The sequence below is a fragment of the Balaenoptera musculus genome, chromosome 2, assembly GCF_009873245.2.
Source record: "Balaenoptera musculus isolate JJ_BM4_2016_0621 chromosome 2, mBalMus1.pri.v3, whole genome shotgun sequence".
NCBI classification, from domain to species: Eukaryota; Metazoa; Chordata; class Mammalia; order Artiodactyla; family Balaenopteridae; genus Balaenoptera; species Balaenoptera musculus.
This window is the reverse complement of record NC_045786.1, coordinates 171,433,421-171,449,650: the sequence shown is the minus strand read 5'-3', so window position 1 is coordinate 171,449,650 and position 16,230 is coordinate 171,433,421. Positions and strand designations below refer to the sequence as shown.

Below are 16,230 nucleotides of genomic sequence, written 5' to 3'. Positions count from 1 at the left end.
TCTTGAGGAGGCCCCAGCCTGGCTTGGACCATCAAGGTCACCTTGCCCAATGCCTCAGGGAGGAAGGGCTGAGGTTCACCTTGCACCCTTCCTCAGGGCTAGGAAGGGGCCAGCCTTGGGCTCTGCTGGGGGCAGGGATAGGGGTGCTCCAGCTAGAGGTTCCCGGAGCACACTGACCCATCCAGAGACCACCACCTCCCCTTCCTGATCGCTGGCGGGGTGGGGGAGGGGAGTGCCCCTCCCCCATCACTTGGCTACCTTGGCCCACGTGTGCCGGGTCAGGCAGAGAGGGAAAGTGGGGCAGACATCTGCGGTGCTGGAGTGGGCCACCGACTGGGAAGTGGGGCAGAGCAAGGGCGAGGGGGAACTCGGCGGGTCGCGCCCTTCGCCCTGAATTTTCTAAATCTGGGAAGCGTGAGCTCCAGGAGGGGCGGTATCCCCAGGGCCTAGAGTAGGGCTGGTATACAGGAGGTGTTCAATAAATGTTGAGGGATGGAATGAGTGAATGTGTGAATGGGTTGGACAGGTCAGTACTGAGGGTTCCCGCCTTCAAGGGCTCATTCACTCTTTCCCTCAAAGCTCGGCCTGTGCATTCATTCCTCATTCATTCGTTCCTCCCGCACGCTCCGCACTCATTCATTCACGCGCTCTGCCATTCATGCTCACGGGGGTTCATTCATCCCTGCCCCGCCGCCATTCCCTCCCCGGTTCCCGTGCGCACGTGGCGCCCAGCGCCCTCAGTCCGGCCCCGCGCCCCCCGAGTACGCCCCGCTAGAGCGCTGCGGGGGGAGCCGCTGAATCAGCCGCGGCTGCGCGGGGCCGGGGCTGGCGGGGAGCCGGGCTGGGGGCGGGGGGCGGGCGCTCCCTGCGGGAAGCCGGGCGGGGTGGGGGAGCCCCGGCCGCGCCGGCTCCGGGCGCGCTCGGCCTCGGCGGGGAGGGCGCGGGCCGGGGGCGGCGGCGGCGGCGGCGGCGGCGGCGGTGGCGAGCGGCGCGGCTGCCCCGGGGCCATGTGGACGGGTGGCCGGCGGCCGGGCCGGCTCCGCCGAGCGGTGAGTACCTGCGATCCGGGAGGGCAGGGCGCGGGCACGGGCGCGGAGGCGGGGCGGGCACCACCCACGCGGCGGGGCGGTCTCCGCGCGGCGAAGGAGGCGGCCCGCGTGCCCCCTCCCGCTGGTGGGGGGGACGGTCCAGCGTCGTCTCCCCCGCCCGTAGCGCTCCCTCCGGTGCCGGTGCGCCGGGGCCCTAACAGGAACGCTTGCCCGGCCGCGGGGAGCACTCGCGGGGCGGGGCGGGGCGGGGCGGGGACCCGGCCTCAGCGCGCTGCCCTGCCCCCCACGCGGCCGGCCTGGGCACCTGGGTCCGAGTTGCCGGGTCTTCGCCCCCCAACACGTGCGTCCCTGCGGCGAAAGGGAGGGTGGGACGGGGCAGGGGGACAGGGCGGGGCCTGGGGATCGGGGACCCGCCGCTGTGCCCGGCGGGTGGCCGGGGTGCAGGCAGGCCCCCTCCTGCCCGGGGTCAGGGCTCGGTGAGGCCGCCCGCCTGGGAGAGGTCGAGGAGCCGGAAGGAGGCTGGACCAGGGGCTGGTTCATTGAGCGTTTGCAGCGCGTGGGCTTGCGCCGGCCCCAGACCCCCTCGGTGGTCTCATTCGGCACCTGCGGGGCAGGTGTTCCCATTCTCCTCAGTAAGAAGCGAAGCCGCTGAGGCTCAGGGAGGGCAGGGCTCGCCCAGGGCCGCTCCGCTGAAGCTTCCTCCCTCCCTGAACCCCAGCCCTGTTGGATGGGAATTGCTGCCCTAGCGTTTCCGCTTCCTGCCTGGTTTAGAGGTGTTTCCTTCCTTGTCTGGGCCCCACCCCATCCCCAGTGTGGTTCCTTTGGGGCAGGAACAGCGTGGGCGACATCCTGGAGTCTCCTGGACCAGCAGGATGGGAGCAGAGCAGGCACCCAGGAGTGAGCGGGGGTGGCACAATGAGCTGTGCCTACAAAGGAGGAGCCCTGGATGGCCAAGGTCAGCCACCGACCTGGGCTGTGCAGACCGAAAGCTGACCAGGGGTCAAGGCCTTGGGGCCCCGGGCCAGCAGGACAGGGTCTCCATGGGCCTGGCTCCTATGGAGGCCCCAGTGCCCTAGATCTTTGGGGCCGGGGACAGGTCCTTGTCCTTCACTGGGCCCCAGTCCCCCTGCCCACTGCCTGCAGCAGAGCCCTCTGCACTCCCAGGGCCAGGGAGGACTGTGGAAGGAAGCCCCTTATACACTATGGTGTGCCGTCCCAGCCAGGCCGGTGTGGCCCTGCTGGCTGGGGCAAGTGGCCCATGGAGGCGGCTCTGCCTGGCATCTGTGACGCACAGGGCGGGAAGGCAGCAGCCTGGGCCCTGGCAGTGTCCCCGAAAACCCTTAATTTCCCCGACTCTGACTATAATCAGGGCGGCACAGAAAAGCAGGCACAGTGGCAGATGCGGCTTCTTCCCGGCAGCTGAGCGCTGGCGCCGGGCGAGGGGAGGCTGCGCTGCTACAGAGGGACCCTCCCGAGCTATTGTCTCATATTTATAGATTCCTGCGCTCCGTGTTCCTCTTATCCTCAGAACCTGAGGCTGTTCGCACCTGGGATGCTGAGTGGGCAGGGCTAGGGGTGCCTAGAGCCTCAGTGGTGTGGGTCTGGCTTTCCATGCGCCAGGCATGGGGAGTGGGTCGTTTCCGGGTCAGGGAGCGGAAGTGAGTCAGAGCAGTCTGGAAGGTGATCGATCCCCCATCCTCTCTCAAAGACCCTTGGGCACAGGGTCTGGCCCCAGATAGCTGCCATTTATTGAGCACCTACTATGTGCCAGGCCCGGTACAAGCATCTTCACGCATCGTCTCCCCGGCAACACTTTGAAGTAGCACCCCTACTCCTGTAGGCACTTAAGGATGGTTAAGAGTGAATGAATGAGAGGGGAGGAGAGCAGTCCGTGGACCCAGGGCTTGGTTGGAGATGGTTCACAGTTTCCCAAATCCCAGGAGGCTCGTGAAGCCCAGGAGTGAGTAGGAGTTGAACAGGGGAGGGTAGAGGAGCCTGAGAAGCACAGCCTGAGTCAAGGCCTGGGGGTGAGGGGGGGGTGCGAGGATCAGAGGAGGATCAGTCCAGCTGGAGTGTGGAGGTCAAGGGCAAGGGCATGGCCATGGGTCGGCGTGTGTGTGTGTGTGTCTCCTCATAGCAGGTAAAGATCTCTGGAGACAAATCCAAGGGTGACCCCAGGCTCACTGTGTTGGCCTAGAATTATCCCCAGGGTCCCCTCCTGGTTGCCCCTCCTGCCGCAGAGCAGGTCACTAGCCTGGAGGAGAGGCCTGGATAGGAGTCTGGAGTCTTGGGTTCCAGTTCCTCCTCTGCTGTGTGACCTTGAGCAAGGCCCTGCCCTCTCTGGGGCTCAATGTCTGAGGCACAACACCTCTCTCGGTCAGAGGAGTGGCTTCCGTGGCCCGAGAGCAGGCCCTCGATGGTAGCTGGTGGCGGGAAAAGCTGACCAGAGCTGTCTCTGTTGGTTCAATATTACGGGAATGAATGGCTGAGTGAGCAAATAAATGAAGGGATTCTCCATCCCCATAGCATACTCTCCCCATGTACCCCACTCTGCCCCTTTCACTGGGACCACTTAGGTGACTCTGATACAGACCTCACCTTTCAAGATCTCACAGTCTACCTCCAGGAGGCATGGACCTTGACTAGTGTGGCAGGTGTTAGGAGAGTGACGGGGACCTTCACTGTCCCCCCGCCCCCAGCCAGGAAGGGGACCCAGCAGTGGCTCCAGCCCCAAAAGGCCATGCACCTGGAGGCTACCACTGCAGCAACACGTGGATGCCGGGTTGGATGGATGGGGACTTGAATAATGTCAATAAGGTGATGGATGTAAGAACGGATGGGTGGATGGATGGATACAGGAAGAGTGGATGGGTAAGTGCTTGAGGGTATGTTGGTGATGCATGGAAGGGTGCATCAGTGCACAAATAGACACACGTCAATGGATGTATGCATCCGTGGATGGACAGATGGATGTGTGGATACAAGATACAAATGACAAGGATGGATACGTGGATGAATGGGTGGTGGATAGCAGGTACAGGCACGGAAGGACACACTGAGGTGTGAATGGGTACATGCTAGCAGATGAATGGTTACAGGGATGGGTGGGTGGAGCATCTTCTCATGTAACCCCCCGTCCCTTCCGTTCCGTGATCCCATAGCAGGGAGGCTGCAGGGCTGGGGAGAGGGCAGCGGGCCATGAGGCCTCTCCAGTTATGCTGGAAGACATGCTCAGGGAACGATGAAGCCTCAGTGTAGCCTTCTGTAAAGACAGGTGACCAGCGGGGACTCCTGCATGGAGCTCCTTGTCCCGGGAGACTTTCTGGAAGGTCTGGATGGCTCAAGTGCACCCCCCTTCTGAGGAACAAAGGCCGGGGCCAAATTCAGAGTGCAGAAATGACGGCACAGAGCATGAATGCTGGGCCTGTGGCCACCCTCGAGGGTTCTGAGGCCAGCACAGAAATAACCAGAAGCAGAGGCAAGGTAATGAAAAGTGTGAGAATCCTCAGACCCGGAATGTCCTCGTCTATAAAAGAGGGGGATGTAATAGAAACTTCTGCACTGGCATGAGGGAGGCTTGGAAGGTGACTGCACTCGGGGCGTTGGCTACAGTCCCTGGCCTGTGGCAGGCCATGGCCGTTTACCAGTCAGCCCTCGGAGCCCGTCTCCTCCGTGAAATAGGGTGGCACGTCCCAGTTTGGGGGGTTGCCGTGAGAATAAGTGAGGTGATGTTTGGAGCTCTTAGCGAATGCTCAGCCTGCCCTCCCCACCCCCCAGCCCCCGCTGCAGGGTCCCACCAGCGCCCTGTGGCCGGGTTTTCCTGTTGCAGCCCCAGGAGGCAACCAGGAGCTGGGTCCCTCCTCCCTCGGAGCTCACAGACACCAGCTTCCCATCCTTGGGAGCAGGGTGGGTCTGGGTGGTAGAGGAGGGACTGAGGGGGTCCAGGAGTGAAACAGGGCATGAGTGCCTGACCTCTGGGGGTCCCATCCTGGGTCTGCCACATCCAAGCCATGTGACCTCAGACAAGTCACTTGGCCCCCATGAGAGGCTGCTCCTTTAAGCATAAGACAGTTCACGGCTGTCCCCCCTCACAGGACTGGGTGAGGATCTGGGTGAGGATGTGGAGCTTGGCACACAGTAGGGGCTCGGGAAGGGGGGCTGGAGCAGATGAGTCAAGAGGCAGGGGAGCCGGAAGCCCTTTCTGGAGAGGCAGCCCAGGCTGCTAAGAGGTGAGCAGGCCCAGGCTGCGAGCCGTGGCAGCCGACAGCATCCTCCGGGGCCTCGGGCCCAGGCGGCGGAGAGCCAGTGGGTTGTTATGACAACAGGAACTTGTCTGATACAGCCGGCAACTCTGGGAGAGGCTCAGAGGACCGGCTGGCCAGGGCCCCCAGAACATTCCTGTGACCGCACATAGTAGGGGAATGGCCAAATTAGAGCCCCAGGCTGATGGGTTCTGAGGTCCCACGAGATGCCAGGCTCTGTGCTGAAGACACCCAGCGTGCTCTCTGCACCCTCACTACATCACTGCCCGGGGCTGGGTACTGCTGTGTCCCCACATGGCAATGAGGAGGGGACGTAACTTGCCCAGGATCAATTGGGGTGTTGGAGGTGGATTTGACCTTGGATCTGCCGGCCTCCAAGTTCTGTTCCCACTAGTAATGGAGCAGGGCTGGATGACTGCTGCTGGGGAGGGGGGTGTCCACGCGTAAAGGGGTGGCCTTCCGGGGACTGCAGCAGTGGCTGGGAACACTGTGGCCTTCCAAAGAGCCTGAGACCCCTGACTCCCCACGTTCTCCTGCCCAGTGCCCAGCCCAGAGGAGGTCCACACCAGGCTGGGGGTGCTTGTGAAGAGGCACTCGGACCTGGGGGACTTCACTTATTCATTCATTCGAGAACTCCTTGTTGAGCGCCTCCTATGTGCCTGGCCCTGTGCGGGGAGCTGGGGTAGAGTAGAGCTTACATTCTAGGGGGACACAGATAATAAACAAATAATTGCAATGTCGATTACAGGTAGGGGTCATGTTAAGAAGAGCAGGGGTTATAAGAGGCTGCTGCAGGGGTACCTGATCTGATCTGGGGGTTGGAAGGCGACAGGCTATTGAACGGGGGCCCTGAAAGTTAGTTGGGAGTTAGATGATGAGAAGGAGGGGAAGGGAGAGAGAGGGAGAGTGCTCCTGGCAGAGGGAACAGCAAGTGCAAAGGCCCTGAGACCAGAGAGAGCTTGGCGCACTCAGGAACTAGATGGAAGTTCCTGGAGTGGTCTGTGTGGGAGGGTAGAAAAGACACTGGGGCCTTGCAGGGCGTATGAATGTGTGATGTTGTCTGGTTATCTGGTGTGTGATTTTAAAAGTTCACACTGGCTCGTCTGTGGGGTGGACCAAGCTGGGGTCAGGGACCCCAGGGAGGGGTGATTATAGGTGTCCGGATGAGACACGGTGGCACCTGGGACCAGCAAGGTGATGGTGAGGATGGAGGGAGGTGGCCAGGTGTGAGAAAGGCTGAACAGTCAGGGCCTGATGGTTAGGGGTACGGTGGGGGAGAGGGAGAGGGAAGGTCCAGGCAGCTCCCATCCCTGTCTTGGGCAGGTGAGCTCCTGCGGCTTTTCAGACATTTAGTCACAGGTGCTGTGAGGCAACCAGAGAGGTGTCCAGCTGAGCTCAGAAAAGAAGGGGTCCCCAGCACTTGATGTGAGGCATCTAGGCACTGCCAGATGGGCAGAGGCCCCAGGTACACAGGCATGAGCAGGCAGTGCCAAAGAGAGCCTAGGCCATCCTCCAAGCAGCACCAGAAGCCAGGGCCGGGGATCATGGCCAAGAGCCTGGGGCTGCCACCCCCTAGCGAGCCTTCCTTTGACTCATGCAGCTGCATCCCAGGAGTTCTGCGTGGACCCCTGGCTTCCTGAGATGCCAGGGATCTGTGTGTCTCCCTTCACGCAAAGGAGCAAGGGCTCTGGCCCTTCTCTGGGGTATTCCTCCCCACCCCACTCCCCATCTAACTGCACCCTGGGCCCCCATGTGCCAAAGGCTCTTGCCTCATAGCGTTGTCAACCATGGTTCCTAACCTTATCCCCTGTGTATCAGTGAGGAATTGCACACAGCTGCTAGTAACAGGGACTGGAAATAACCGTGGCTTAAATAAGACAGGGGGTTATTTCTGTCAAGTTAAAGAAGTGCCAGAGGCAGGTGGTCCAGGGCTAGTGTGATGACTCAGTGGTCATCAGGAACCCAGGTTCTTTTTTGTCTTTCTGCTCCTCCAGCCTTTATATATGGCTTCTGCCTCAAGTTTGCCTCACAGTGTGAAACAGCTGCAGTAGCTCCAACCATCACTTCCATGTTCTAGATAAGAAGCAGGAGGGTTTGGGAGTGGGAGCAAAAAGGGCACAGGCAAGCTTTCTGATCCCTTTTAAGGAGCAGTCACACCCAATAATTTCTGTTTATATCTCATTGGCTACCCCTGGCTGCAGAGGAGCCTGGGAAATGCAGTCTTTTAGTTGGGTATCTTGCCTCCCAGGATAAAAGGAGGGTTCTTCACTAAGGAAGAGTGGGAGGACAGTGGGCAGCCAGCAGTCTCCACCACTCCCTCCCATTCTGCCAGATGGATGCGGTTCTAATTTCCCCTCCTTCAGGCCCCGTGTTCACCCATGTCCCTGCACCCAACCCCACACCTGGCAGAGATGAGGAGACGTGGGGAGTGGAGGGTGTGAGACCCAGCCCAGGGCTCCCCCCGCCCCACGGCACACAGCAGGTGCTCATTCAGTGCAGGCTGCCTCCCCAGGACATGACCTTCCCTTCTCTAGCACTTTCTAAGCCCTGGAGTCCAGCTCCCATTTAGTGAGAATCAATTTAGGGGGTGGGAGGCCCCCTGCCACGTGCTCTCTGGATCGATGGGGGCGGGCGTTCAGCTGATCACTCTGGCCAGTGAGGGACGGGTGGCCCTGCCCCCGCCCCCCAGAGGGCGAAGGGGTCCCAGCCACGTGGGAGGAGAGAAGTAGGTGTCAGTGAGGTACTTGGAGAGGCTTGACCTTGGACTGACCAAGGAGGATGCTCTCAGGGGCCGGCTCCCAGGCACGGGGCTCTGACCCCGGCAGCCGCAGGCAGGATGGCCACGGCTCCCTCGTGGAGCCCAGGGCCGAAGCCCCCAGGAAGGAGGTCTGCAGAGAGGACCTTCAAAGCTGCAAACTGAGCCCCACCTCAGGTCAGAACCCCAAGGGCCCACCATCTCACCCCAGCTGGGTGAAACAGCCTGGCCAGGAGGAGACAAAGGCGTCACCTGGCCTGCTGTCCATCCCGGAGCCCCTGGGCGCTGGCAGCAGGGCTGCCACCGGCCCTCTCGCCTGGCTGAGCCGCCGACAGGAGGCCAGGCTGCCCTTCTCCAGATTCCTGGATGAAGTCGCTGTGCGGGTTCTGGACCCCGGGACCCTGGAGGCCTTCCGGGGGCCCAGAGGCCGCAGCCCGGAGCCCTCCCCAGGTGAGCAAGACCCAGGCCTGGCCCAGGAGCCCCTCGCAGGAGCTGCAGCCCCAGAGAAGACCCTGGCCCTGAGCCCCCAGCTGTCCTCGGAGGTGGCCCCGGAGGCTGCAAGCAGAGGGGGGCCAGGCCGGGCCACGGAGACCAGTGTGCCTCGCGTGGGCAGCAGCAAGCGTGGAGGCCCAGCTGCCTCCCCCCAGAGGCCGCCAAGCCCGGTGAGTCTCAGCCCCCGCCCATCCCCCAGGGGGCAGCTGGACAGAGGTCTGCTGGGGCCCCTTCCCTTCTCCCTTGATGGGCCATTTCCCCACAAGTTCTGGCTGACCCCCTCCGAGCTCCCTCATCACCCCCCTTTCATAATCACTGTAACGGGAAAGACCTTAAGCACCCAAAGAAGGAAGCTCTAGGATGGAATTTCTGGCTTTGGGGCAGGCAGGCTATTTCTGGAGTACGCATGAGTAAACAACAAAGATAACAATAATGTCACACCCCCAGTGGCAGAGACCTTGGTGTTTCACCACGGGATCTTATATGATGATTCTTTTGAAGTTTTGAACCTCAGACACGTCCACGTGAGGTAGGATGTCACAGTCCCGTCAGGAAGACGGGTGGGTCCATGTCCTTCCTAGCTGCCCATTTTATGGAGTTGGAAAACTGAGGCTCTGAGTTGCCCCGGGGCCCCCTGGGGAGGCTGGGCTTGGACTGAGGTCTTCGAATCTAAATAGCACGTCATCACCCCCTCCACACACACACACTTCGGCCTCAGACAGAGGGGCAGAAAGATTCAGTGAGACCTGCTCGGCCGTGCTGGGGGATCGGGTCGTGCAGGGTGTCAGGATGGCGGCACCCCACCTCGCTGCTAGCCTTCGTCTCCCAAACCACCTGTGTCCCTCGGGGCCAGGGCGGGTCCTTATGGGCTGTTGAGGACCTTGTCCGCTCCTGACTATGGGCACAGGATCGAGGTGGGGCTGCAGGGCCAGGTGGTGGAGATCTCGCCCCGGCCCCTCCCAGAATGGCGGCCCTGCGCGGAGAGGTTCTTTTAAAAACAAAATCCTGGGCGGTAGGAGAGAGCTGATGCTTGCCGAGCGCTGACCAGAGTTGTTCTAACTCTCCATCCCTGTGCACCCCCAGCGGGTCGGTGTCATCTTTGTGCTCCAGAACTAGTGCGTACTGGGAGGAAACAGGCGAGGGGAGGTCACAGGAGGAGCGGGGCTGGACGCAGGCCGTCTTAACCTCCCCCTCTGCACCTACGCTCCTCTGCGTCAGTTGCCTCCAGTGACCTGACCTGCCTCTTTCTCCAGGGAGAGCCAGGGAGCAGCGTGGCTGGAGGGGAGCTCTGGGTATTTGAAGACCACCATACCTTCCTCTGGGGTCCGCTGGGCCAAGCGCAGCCGGGGAGTTCTCAGCTCAGGGGGACTCAGCTCAAGGACCTGGGCAGGTTGCCCACCCACTCAGGGCCTCGGTTTCCCCGGCCGTGGAAAAGCGGTCATGGTCCCGAGTTTTCTTTCACCTTGTCACGGGGAAAGCATCCAGCAGGCACCCAATAAGGGTCGCGTCCCCGGCCTCCTCCACAAGGACCTGGCGATCCGGGAGCTCCCCACCCTCCGCTCTAGGCTCTGCGCACCATGCAGACCTCACTCCAGGGACCACTGGGTCCCGGGGGAGCCCCGTGATGCCCAGGCCTCTGGAAGATTCTGTCTGAAGGCAGCACAGGGCCTCGGGGACCTGTCGGGGTCCTGCAGCAGGTGCTGGGGGGCAGGGCTCTGTCCTGGGTCCCAGCCAGAATGTCCTTCCCAAGGAGCTGGTGTTGGCTCCTTGAAGCGGGAGGTGGGCATCAGCCCCCAGCCCAGCCCAGCCCAGCGTCATATGTGGTCAGCTCCAGCCTCGCATTGAATACTCCAAACAGGCCAGTGAGAGAGATACTAGGATCTAGCCCATTTCACAGACCAGGAACTGAGGCTCAGCGAGCAGAGCCCGGCCGGGTCCTGGCTGGGCTGTGCCCTGGCTCCGTGAACCCGGACAAGCCACATCCCCCAGTGTCTTCGTGTGTGTGGCAGGGGATTAGAGATAATGCGTGGAGGTGCCTGGCACACAACAGGAATCCCGTCCCTGGGACGATGGTAGCCATGAAGGTGGTGATGACGGCCCCTCTGCCTAGCCTGGACAGGCTTGTGTCCTCAGAACAGTTCCCAGGGTGAAGGTGGAGCTTCGGGAAGGTAGGGAGACCCCGGGCTTCCAGGCAGCAGTCTGAAAGCCCTTTCTCGAGGACAGTGCCTGGAGTCGCACCGTTAACCACTTCAGGGAGGAAGCGGCAAAGCAGGCAAGGGTGGGGGAAGGCCTCTGCCCCGTCTGGCTGCATGGTCATGGGGGACCCTGGTCTGACCCTTCACTGTCCAGCAAACAAGAAGCCACTGTGGAAGGTCTCCGGGACCTCCAGCCGTCACTGTCACAGACCTGGTACCAAGGCTCACTCGTACTACAGTGTGAATGACTCAAGCCAGTTGTTTCCTGAGAACAAAACGGGCAGAAGAGAGCAGGAAGCACAGGCCGGGGTCAAGGAAGGAGAGGCAGGCGGGGGGCTCTGAAGTGGCCTTAGTGACATTGTGACAAGACCCCAGATGCCAGGCCTGGAACTCCCCAGAGCTGCGTTTGGATCCTGCCGGAGGGGCTTTCCCACTGTGAGAGCTCACGAGCAAGCCCCCTCCACCCTCTGGACCTCAGGCTCCCCGTCTATAGGGCCAGTTTAAGGTGTGATAGCGCCTCTCCCCATTGGGGGACCCCCAAGGTGCCTCTGGAGGGGGCAGCTGCTTCCCTGCTCCCCAACTGTTGCCATGTGGGAATGTGGGCCGGAGTTGTCAGATCTTCCAAAATTTCAGTAGAAGCCAAAAATACGGATTTTAAAATGTAAACTCTCCCAATTTTTAAATGTTGGCTCAAACGTTTAAAAAAAAAAATTAAAACCCTCTCGCAGGCCAAATACAACATGCTGGCGGGCCAGATTTAGCTCAGGAGGCCAGTTTGCAGCCGCGGGCCTAGTGCATCTGTACCGGCGCACGGCTGGGAACCCGAGGCCCTGCCCAGGCCATGCAGAGAAGCGCGGGGCTCGGCCGGGGCACCTCTCAGCCCGCAGCGAGGTCCTCCAGAGTCCCCAGGGGAAGGACATTCTTGGCCCCATCTGGGGACAGCCCCAAGCTAAGGTACGGGTTCAAGTCCCCAACTTGCTGATTGACCTTGGGCCAGCGCTCGCCCCTTTCCCGTCCATCTCTGCTCACCTTGGTATTCCGACTAAGGTATCAGGGGATGACCCACTGTGTGCCCAGCGCAGCGAGCCCTGCGGGGGATGCTGAGGGACCCGAGGCCGGCTTCTCACCCATGACACAGTCTTTGACACCGCCTTTCCCCTCCTACCTCCCCGCCTGCCCCTTCTTGGTCCCCTGGGCTGGCCCCGCCCCCTCTCTGAACCCTCGCCTGGCAGAGCCCCTCCTCTTCCCCATCTATGCTCACTCCCTTGGCGACCTCATCCAGTTCGGAGCCTAAGTGCTGTCTCCATGCTGGCCACTCCCACATTCACATCTCCTGGACCCTCCTCTGAACTCCAAACCCAAGTCCCTGCCCTCTTGTCCGTATCCCTGCTGGGATGTCTGGACCTGAATCCTGATCTTCTTCCCAACCCCCTCCCCCTTCAAGCTGCTCAGGCCGAAACCCATGGCCTCATCTTTGGCGATTCTTCCTTCCACCCCCATCTCTAGTCTGTCAGGGCATCTGAGCGCCTCTCCCGCCTCCACCCTGGTCCCCACTGGATTTGTATAGGTGCCTCCAGCTGGACTCCTCGGGCCCTGCCCTCACCCCTCAGTGCGTCCTCCGCCCAGCAGCCCGAGGGGTCCCCACTCTGTTCAGCTCTGTCAGGGCTTCCAACCCACTCAAGATAGAAGCCAAAGTCCTGACGGTGGCCCACGAGGCCCTCAACTCAACCTCTGCTCCCCACTGGTGACTGGACGCTCCCTGAACTCAGGGCAGGAGGGGCCCTGCACTGATGCCCCGGGTAATCTGCCTCCCCGCTGTGGGAATATCAGCACCGTGAGAGCAGAGAAGGTCCTCTAGTTTAGTCTGTTCACTGCTGAGTCCCCTAGAACGGGGCACACAGTGAATGTTTGTTGAATGAATGCAAGAAGGCAAGGAGTGATGTAAAACCTCTTAGAAGAGGGTCCACCCTGAGTGATGACGTCAAAAGTCTGGCTCAGGAGCGGCGGCTGCGCCCTTCACCAGCCCTATCCCCAAGACAGTCCCATACACATACGTGGCCACCGTGTCACTCACAACGTCCTTTGAAGATTTTCCATCTTCCCTAGATGAGGGATTGAGCTCAGAGAGGTTGAGGGTTTTGCCCAAGTTCACATAGTTGCATAGGAAGCCCAAGTCGCCATCAGTGGGAGGTGGGTGGTCGCTGCCTTGGCCACATCTGGGATTTGGTTACCGCCCCCCCCCCAATCTCTGCCCTCTGTACTCTTCGGCTCGTTTCCTCCCCTTGAGAAGAGGGTGAGGGAGCAGGATAAGGAAGAAACCAAGGAAGCTGGAGCTCAGAGTAGATCTAAGGAGGGCCCAGGGGACCCATCACAGGCCCTGAGGGAGGGCAGGGACTCGCCCAGGGTCACAGGGTGAGTCGGAGGCAGAGGGGAGGCCTCAGCGCCCAGCAGACCCCTCCCTGACCTGGACCCGCTTTCCTTCTCGTGACAGTTTCCGGCAACCACAAGATTTGGGTGGGAAAGGGCAGCAATACAACCGGGCCAGATGGTCCAGTAGAGGATTCACACATCTGCTCGTGGGGGCCAGTGCGGGACTGACCCGCATCAGCAGAGGGGTTCCCTGGGCAGGGCTCTGTGCAGGTGTGTGTGTGCCGGGTACCAAGCGGGCTCAGGTGCCGCCCCCGACGTGGGGGTGGGCTTGGGGGAGGGGCATGGGACGATGGGTGAGTGATAGGGACCATGAGAGCAGACCAGAGGCCGCTCGAGGTGGAGAGCAGACGCCGCTGGCTGGGGACTAAGAGCAATTGCGTTCACTCAGGCGTCACCAACTGTTCATCAGAGGCCTCTGCAACAGGCCCTAGGGATGGAGACAACGTGGCTGAAGCAGAGGGGCCCTGCTGTCAGGGGTGTCTCTTGTCGTGCAGGTGCAAATGGACAAAGAGGATGAGTCCAAAGGGACAGGGCGTGATGAGAAATCATTTGGTGGGAGAGAGGAGCTACTTTAGGTGGGTAGTCAGAGAAGCAAAGATCCAGGCGGAGGGAAGAAGTGCAAAGGCCCTGAGGCAGGAGTGAGCTGGGTGAGCTTGGGACCAGCAAAGTGGCCAGTGTGGCCAATGTGTGCCAAGTGAAGGGCAGGTGGTGGGGGTGTGGTCAGAGGGTTAGGCAGGGCCCAGTCGGTATTTACCAACCCCTCGTGGAGGCTTGACTTGTGACGCGGAGTTGCCTCCCTCCATTGCCCCTTGGGAGCACCTACTATGTGCATCCGTCACGTGCCCAGGTGCCACTGGGAAGATGGCAGCTTGGGAAGCTGGCCCCAACCCTCCACGCTTCTGCACCCAACCTGCAGGGGTTTGCCTCTTGGAGCCTCTGTTTTTGCATCTGTAAAATGGGGGTTGTAAGACCCACCTCGCAAGTCACCATGGGGATTAAATAGGATTGATTTCCTTAACAGGGCCAAAGGCTGCACTGGCTATACAGCAGGCAGGCAACTAAAGGGTGGAGGGGCGTGTCTCTGGCCCTCTGGAAGCTCAGAGTCTCTCAGGGAATAGGGAAAGGAGGGAGGTGGTAGGGCTGTGGTGGTCAGCAGGGAGCTCAGAATACGGCTCGGGGTGAAGGAGGGTGAGCGTTCGGGGCGGCAGGGACCAGCACCGGCAAAGACACAGAAGGAAGCGGTAGCAGGTGGGCTGAGGCAGGGATGCATGGTATGGTCCAGTTTAGCCAACAAGTGGGGCTTGTGTGATGCTAGGAAATAAAGATGGCCACTGGGCTGGACCATCCAGAGGGGCTGGACCACCTAGAAGAGATAAGAGGAGAGTTTAGGGCAGACAGTGACAACGTCACAGGTGTGTTGCAGGAATAGGCATGGGGCTGTGAGTATGGGGTGAACCAGAGGGACAGCGCCCAGGGCAGGGATGGACTCTCCCTCGGAGGGCACCCAGAGTGCCAGCCTGTGTTCCTACCTGTATCAGGAGAGCACTGGGACCCCACTTGCCTGTGGGTCCCTGGAGGGGCCAGATGGGGCCTTGAGGGTATTTCCTGCCCCATCATTTCACACTGGGGACCCTAGACATCTCCAGGTCCCTCGTAGTCATGGCCCCCACCAGCCCCTGCCCCCTCCTATAACGGAGGCACTACCTCTGGCCTGAGACCCAGGCAGTGCCCCCATTCTCCTCCACCCAGCCCAACAGGCAGGCCTCAGCTAGCCTCAGGTGACTCAGGGCAAGCCACTTCATGCTCTGGCCCAGGTTTCCTCATCCAAAAGAGGGGCATCTCAGGAATATCCCCAAATCTTGTGATTATGAATTGCAGAGTCAAGACTCAAACGTGGTTCTCCAGCCCCAACACCAAGACCATTGCCAAAGGCATAGCCCCTCCACATGGGACCAGCCACACACAGCTGTGACTGCTCTTTGCACATACACCCAGAGCACAACTCCCACCCCCTGGGTGAGGTGCTGGGCTAGCCCCGGGACACAGCTGGGAAAGACACAGGCCCTGCCCCAGGGAGCACAGACCTGGTGTGGAGGCCAAACCCAACTACTCCGCTGGGCCTCCATCATGGAGGGCTGACTGGAGGAGGCGGCCTTTAAGGATGAGGGCAGTGGTGACCACACAGGCACTGGGTCTGGGGAGAATGTGAGACTGCGTGGTAGGATCAGAGCCAGGCTTCAGGGTCTAGATTAGCGGAGTGAAGGGAGGGGCTGCTGAGGTGCTGGGGCTGGACCCCCTCCCATTCCGTCAGCCTTCTTCCCCTCCCACCCTCCCTCCCACCCCTCCCCCTGCCACCAGGGCGACTCAGCAGCCTCTCCTAGAGTCCCTTCTTGGGGGAGAAATTCCCAGACAGGCCTTTTAGAAGAGCTGAAACATTCAATATAAATAATAAATGCGAGATTTTTATAATTAAATTTTAATACATTCTTATCAATTTTAGACAAACTCCCTGGCAGGTCATTCATTGTGAGTGACTGATGCAACTGGAGACATATGAGGGGTGTCCCCAGCCTTCGGGTGGGAAAGGTCTCTGAGCAATGGGGTCCAGGCCCAGCTGGGCTCTGTCTCTGAACTTCACTCTGCTTATCTGTAAAATGGGAGTGACTGCTTCCCTGAGGAAGAGCTGGACAGTGCGGTGAACGCAGGGCTGCTGGGTGGTGGTGTCCTTACTATCTCTGCTGTTCAGCTGCGAGTGGACTCCCGGGAGGCGAGCCGCGGTTTCATTTCTCAACCATTAGCCCCTGAGGGCAGGGCTCACCTCATTTGCTGCCGCCTCCGAACCCCAAGAAGCAAGCCCAGAGCTAATGAATGAGCGAGGCACCGTGGGTGGCTGATGGAACACTTGGACTTTGGGGCTTGGGGCTGACCCTCGCCACACAGGGCTCCTCCCACCCTGCGTTGGCGGGGTGGAGGCCAGGCCTGCTGGGTGCTGGGGGTGCCCTGGTGAAGGGACAGGGCTCCTGCCTGGAAAGCACAGCCAGAAGGGA

At 60.8% G+C, this 16,230-nt stretch overlaps 1 protein-coding gene across 1 annotated transcript in view; it reads left to right on the top strand.

Annotated features, from left to right (window-relative positions):
* Positions 1 to 934: 934 nt before the first annotated feature.
* BEGAIN (brain enriched guanylate kinase associated) overlaps positions 935 to 16,230 on the top strand; it is a 44,390-nt gene continuing 29,094 nt past the window's right edge. The window contains exon 1 of the mRNA XM_036845032.1: positions 935 to 1,049. Within this exon, the coding sequence (XP_036700927.1) occupies positions 1,008 to 1,049 (42 nt within the window). The 5' untranslated portion in view covers positions 935 to 1,007. The remainder of the gene's footprint in view (positions 1,050 to 16,230) is intronic.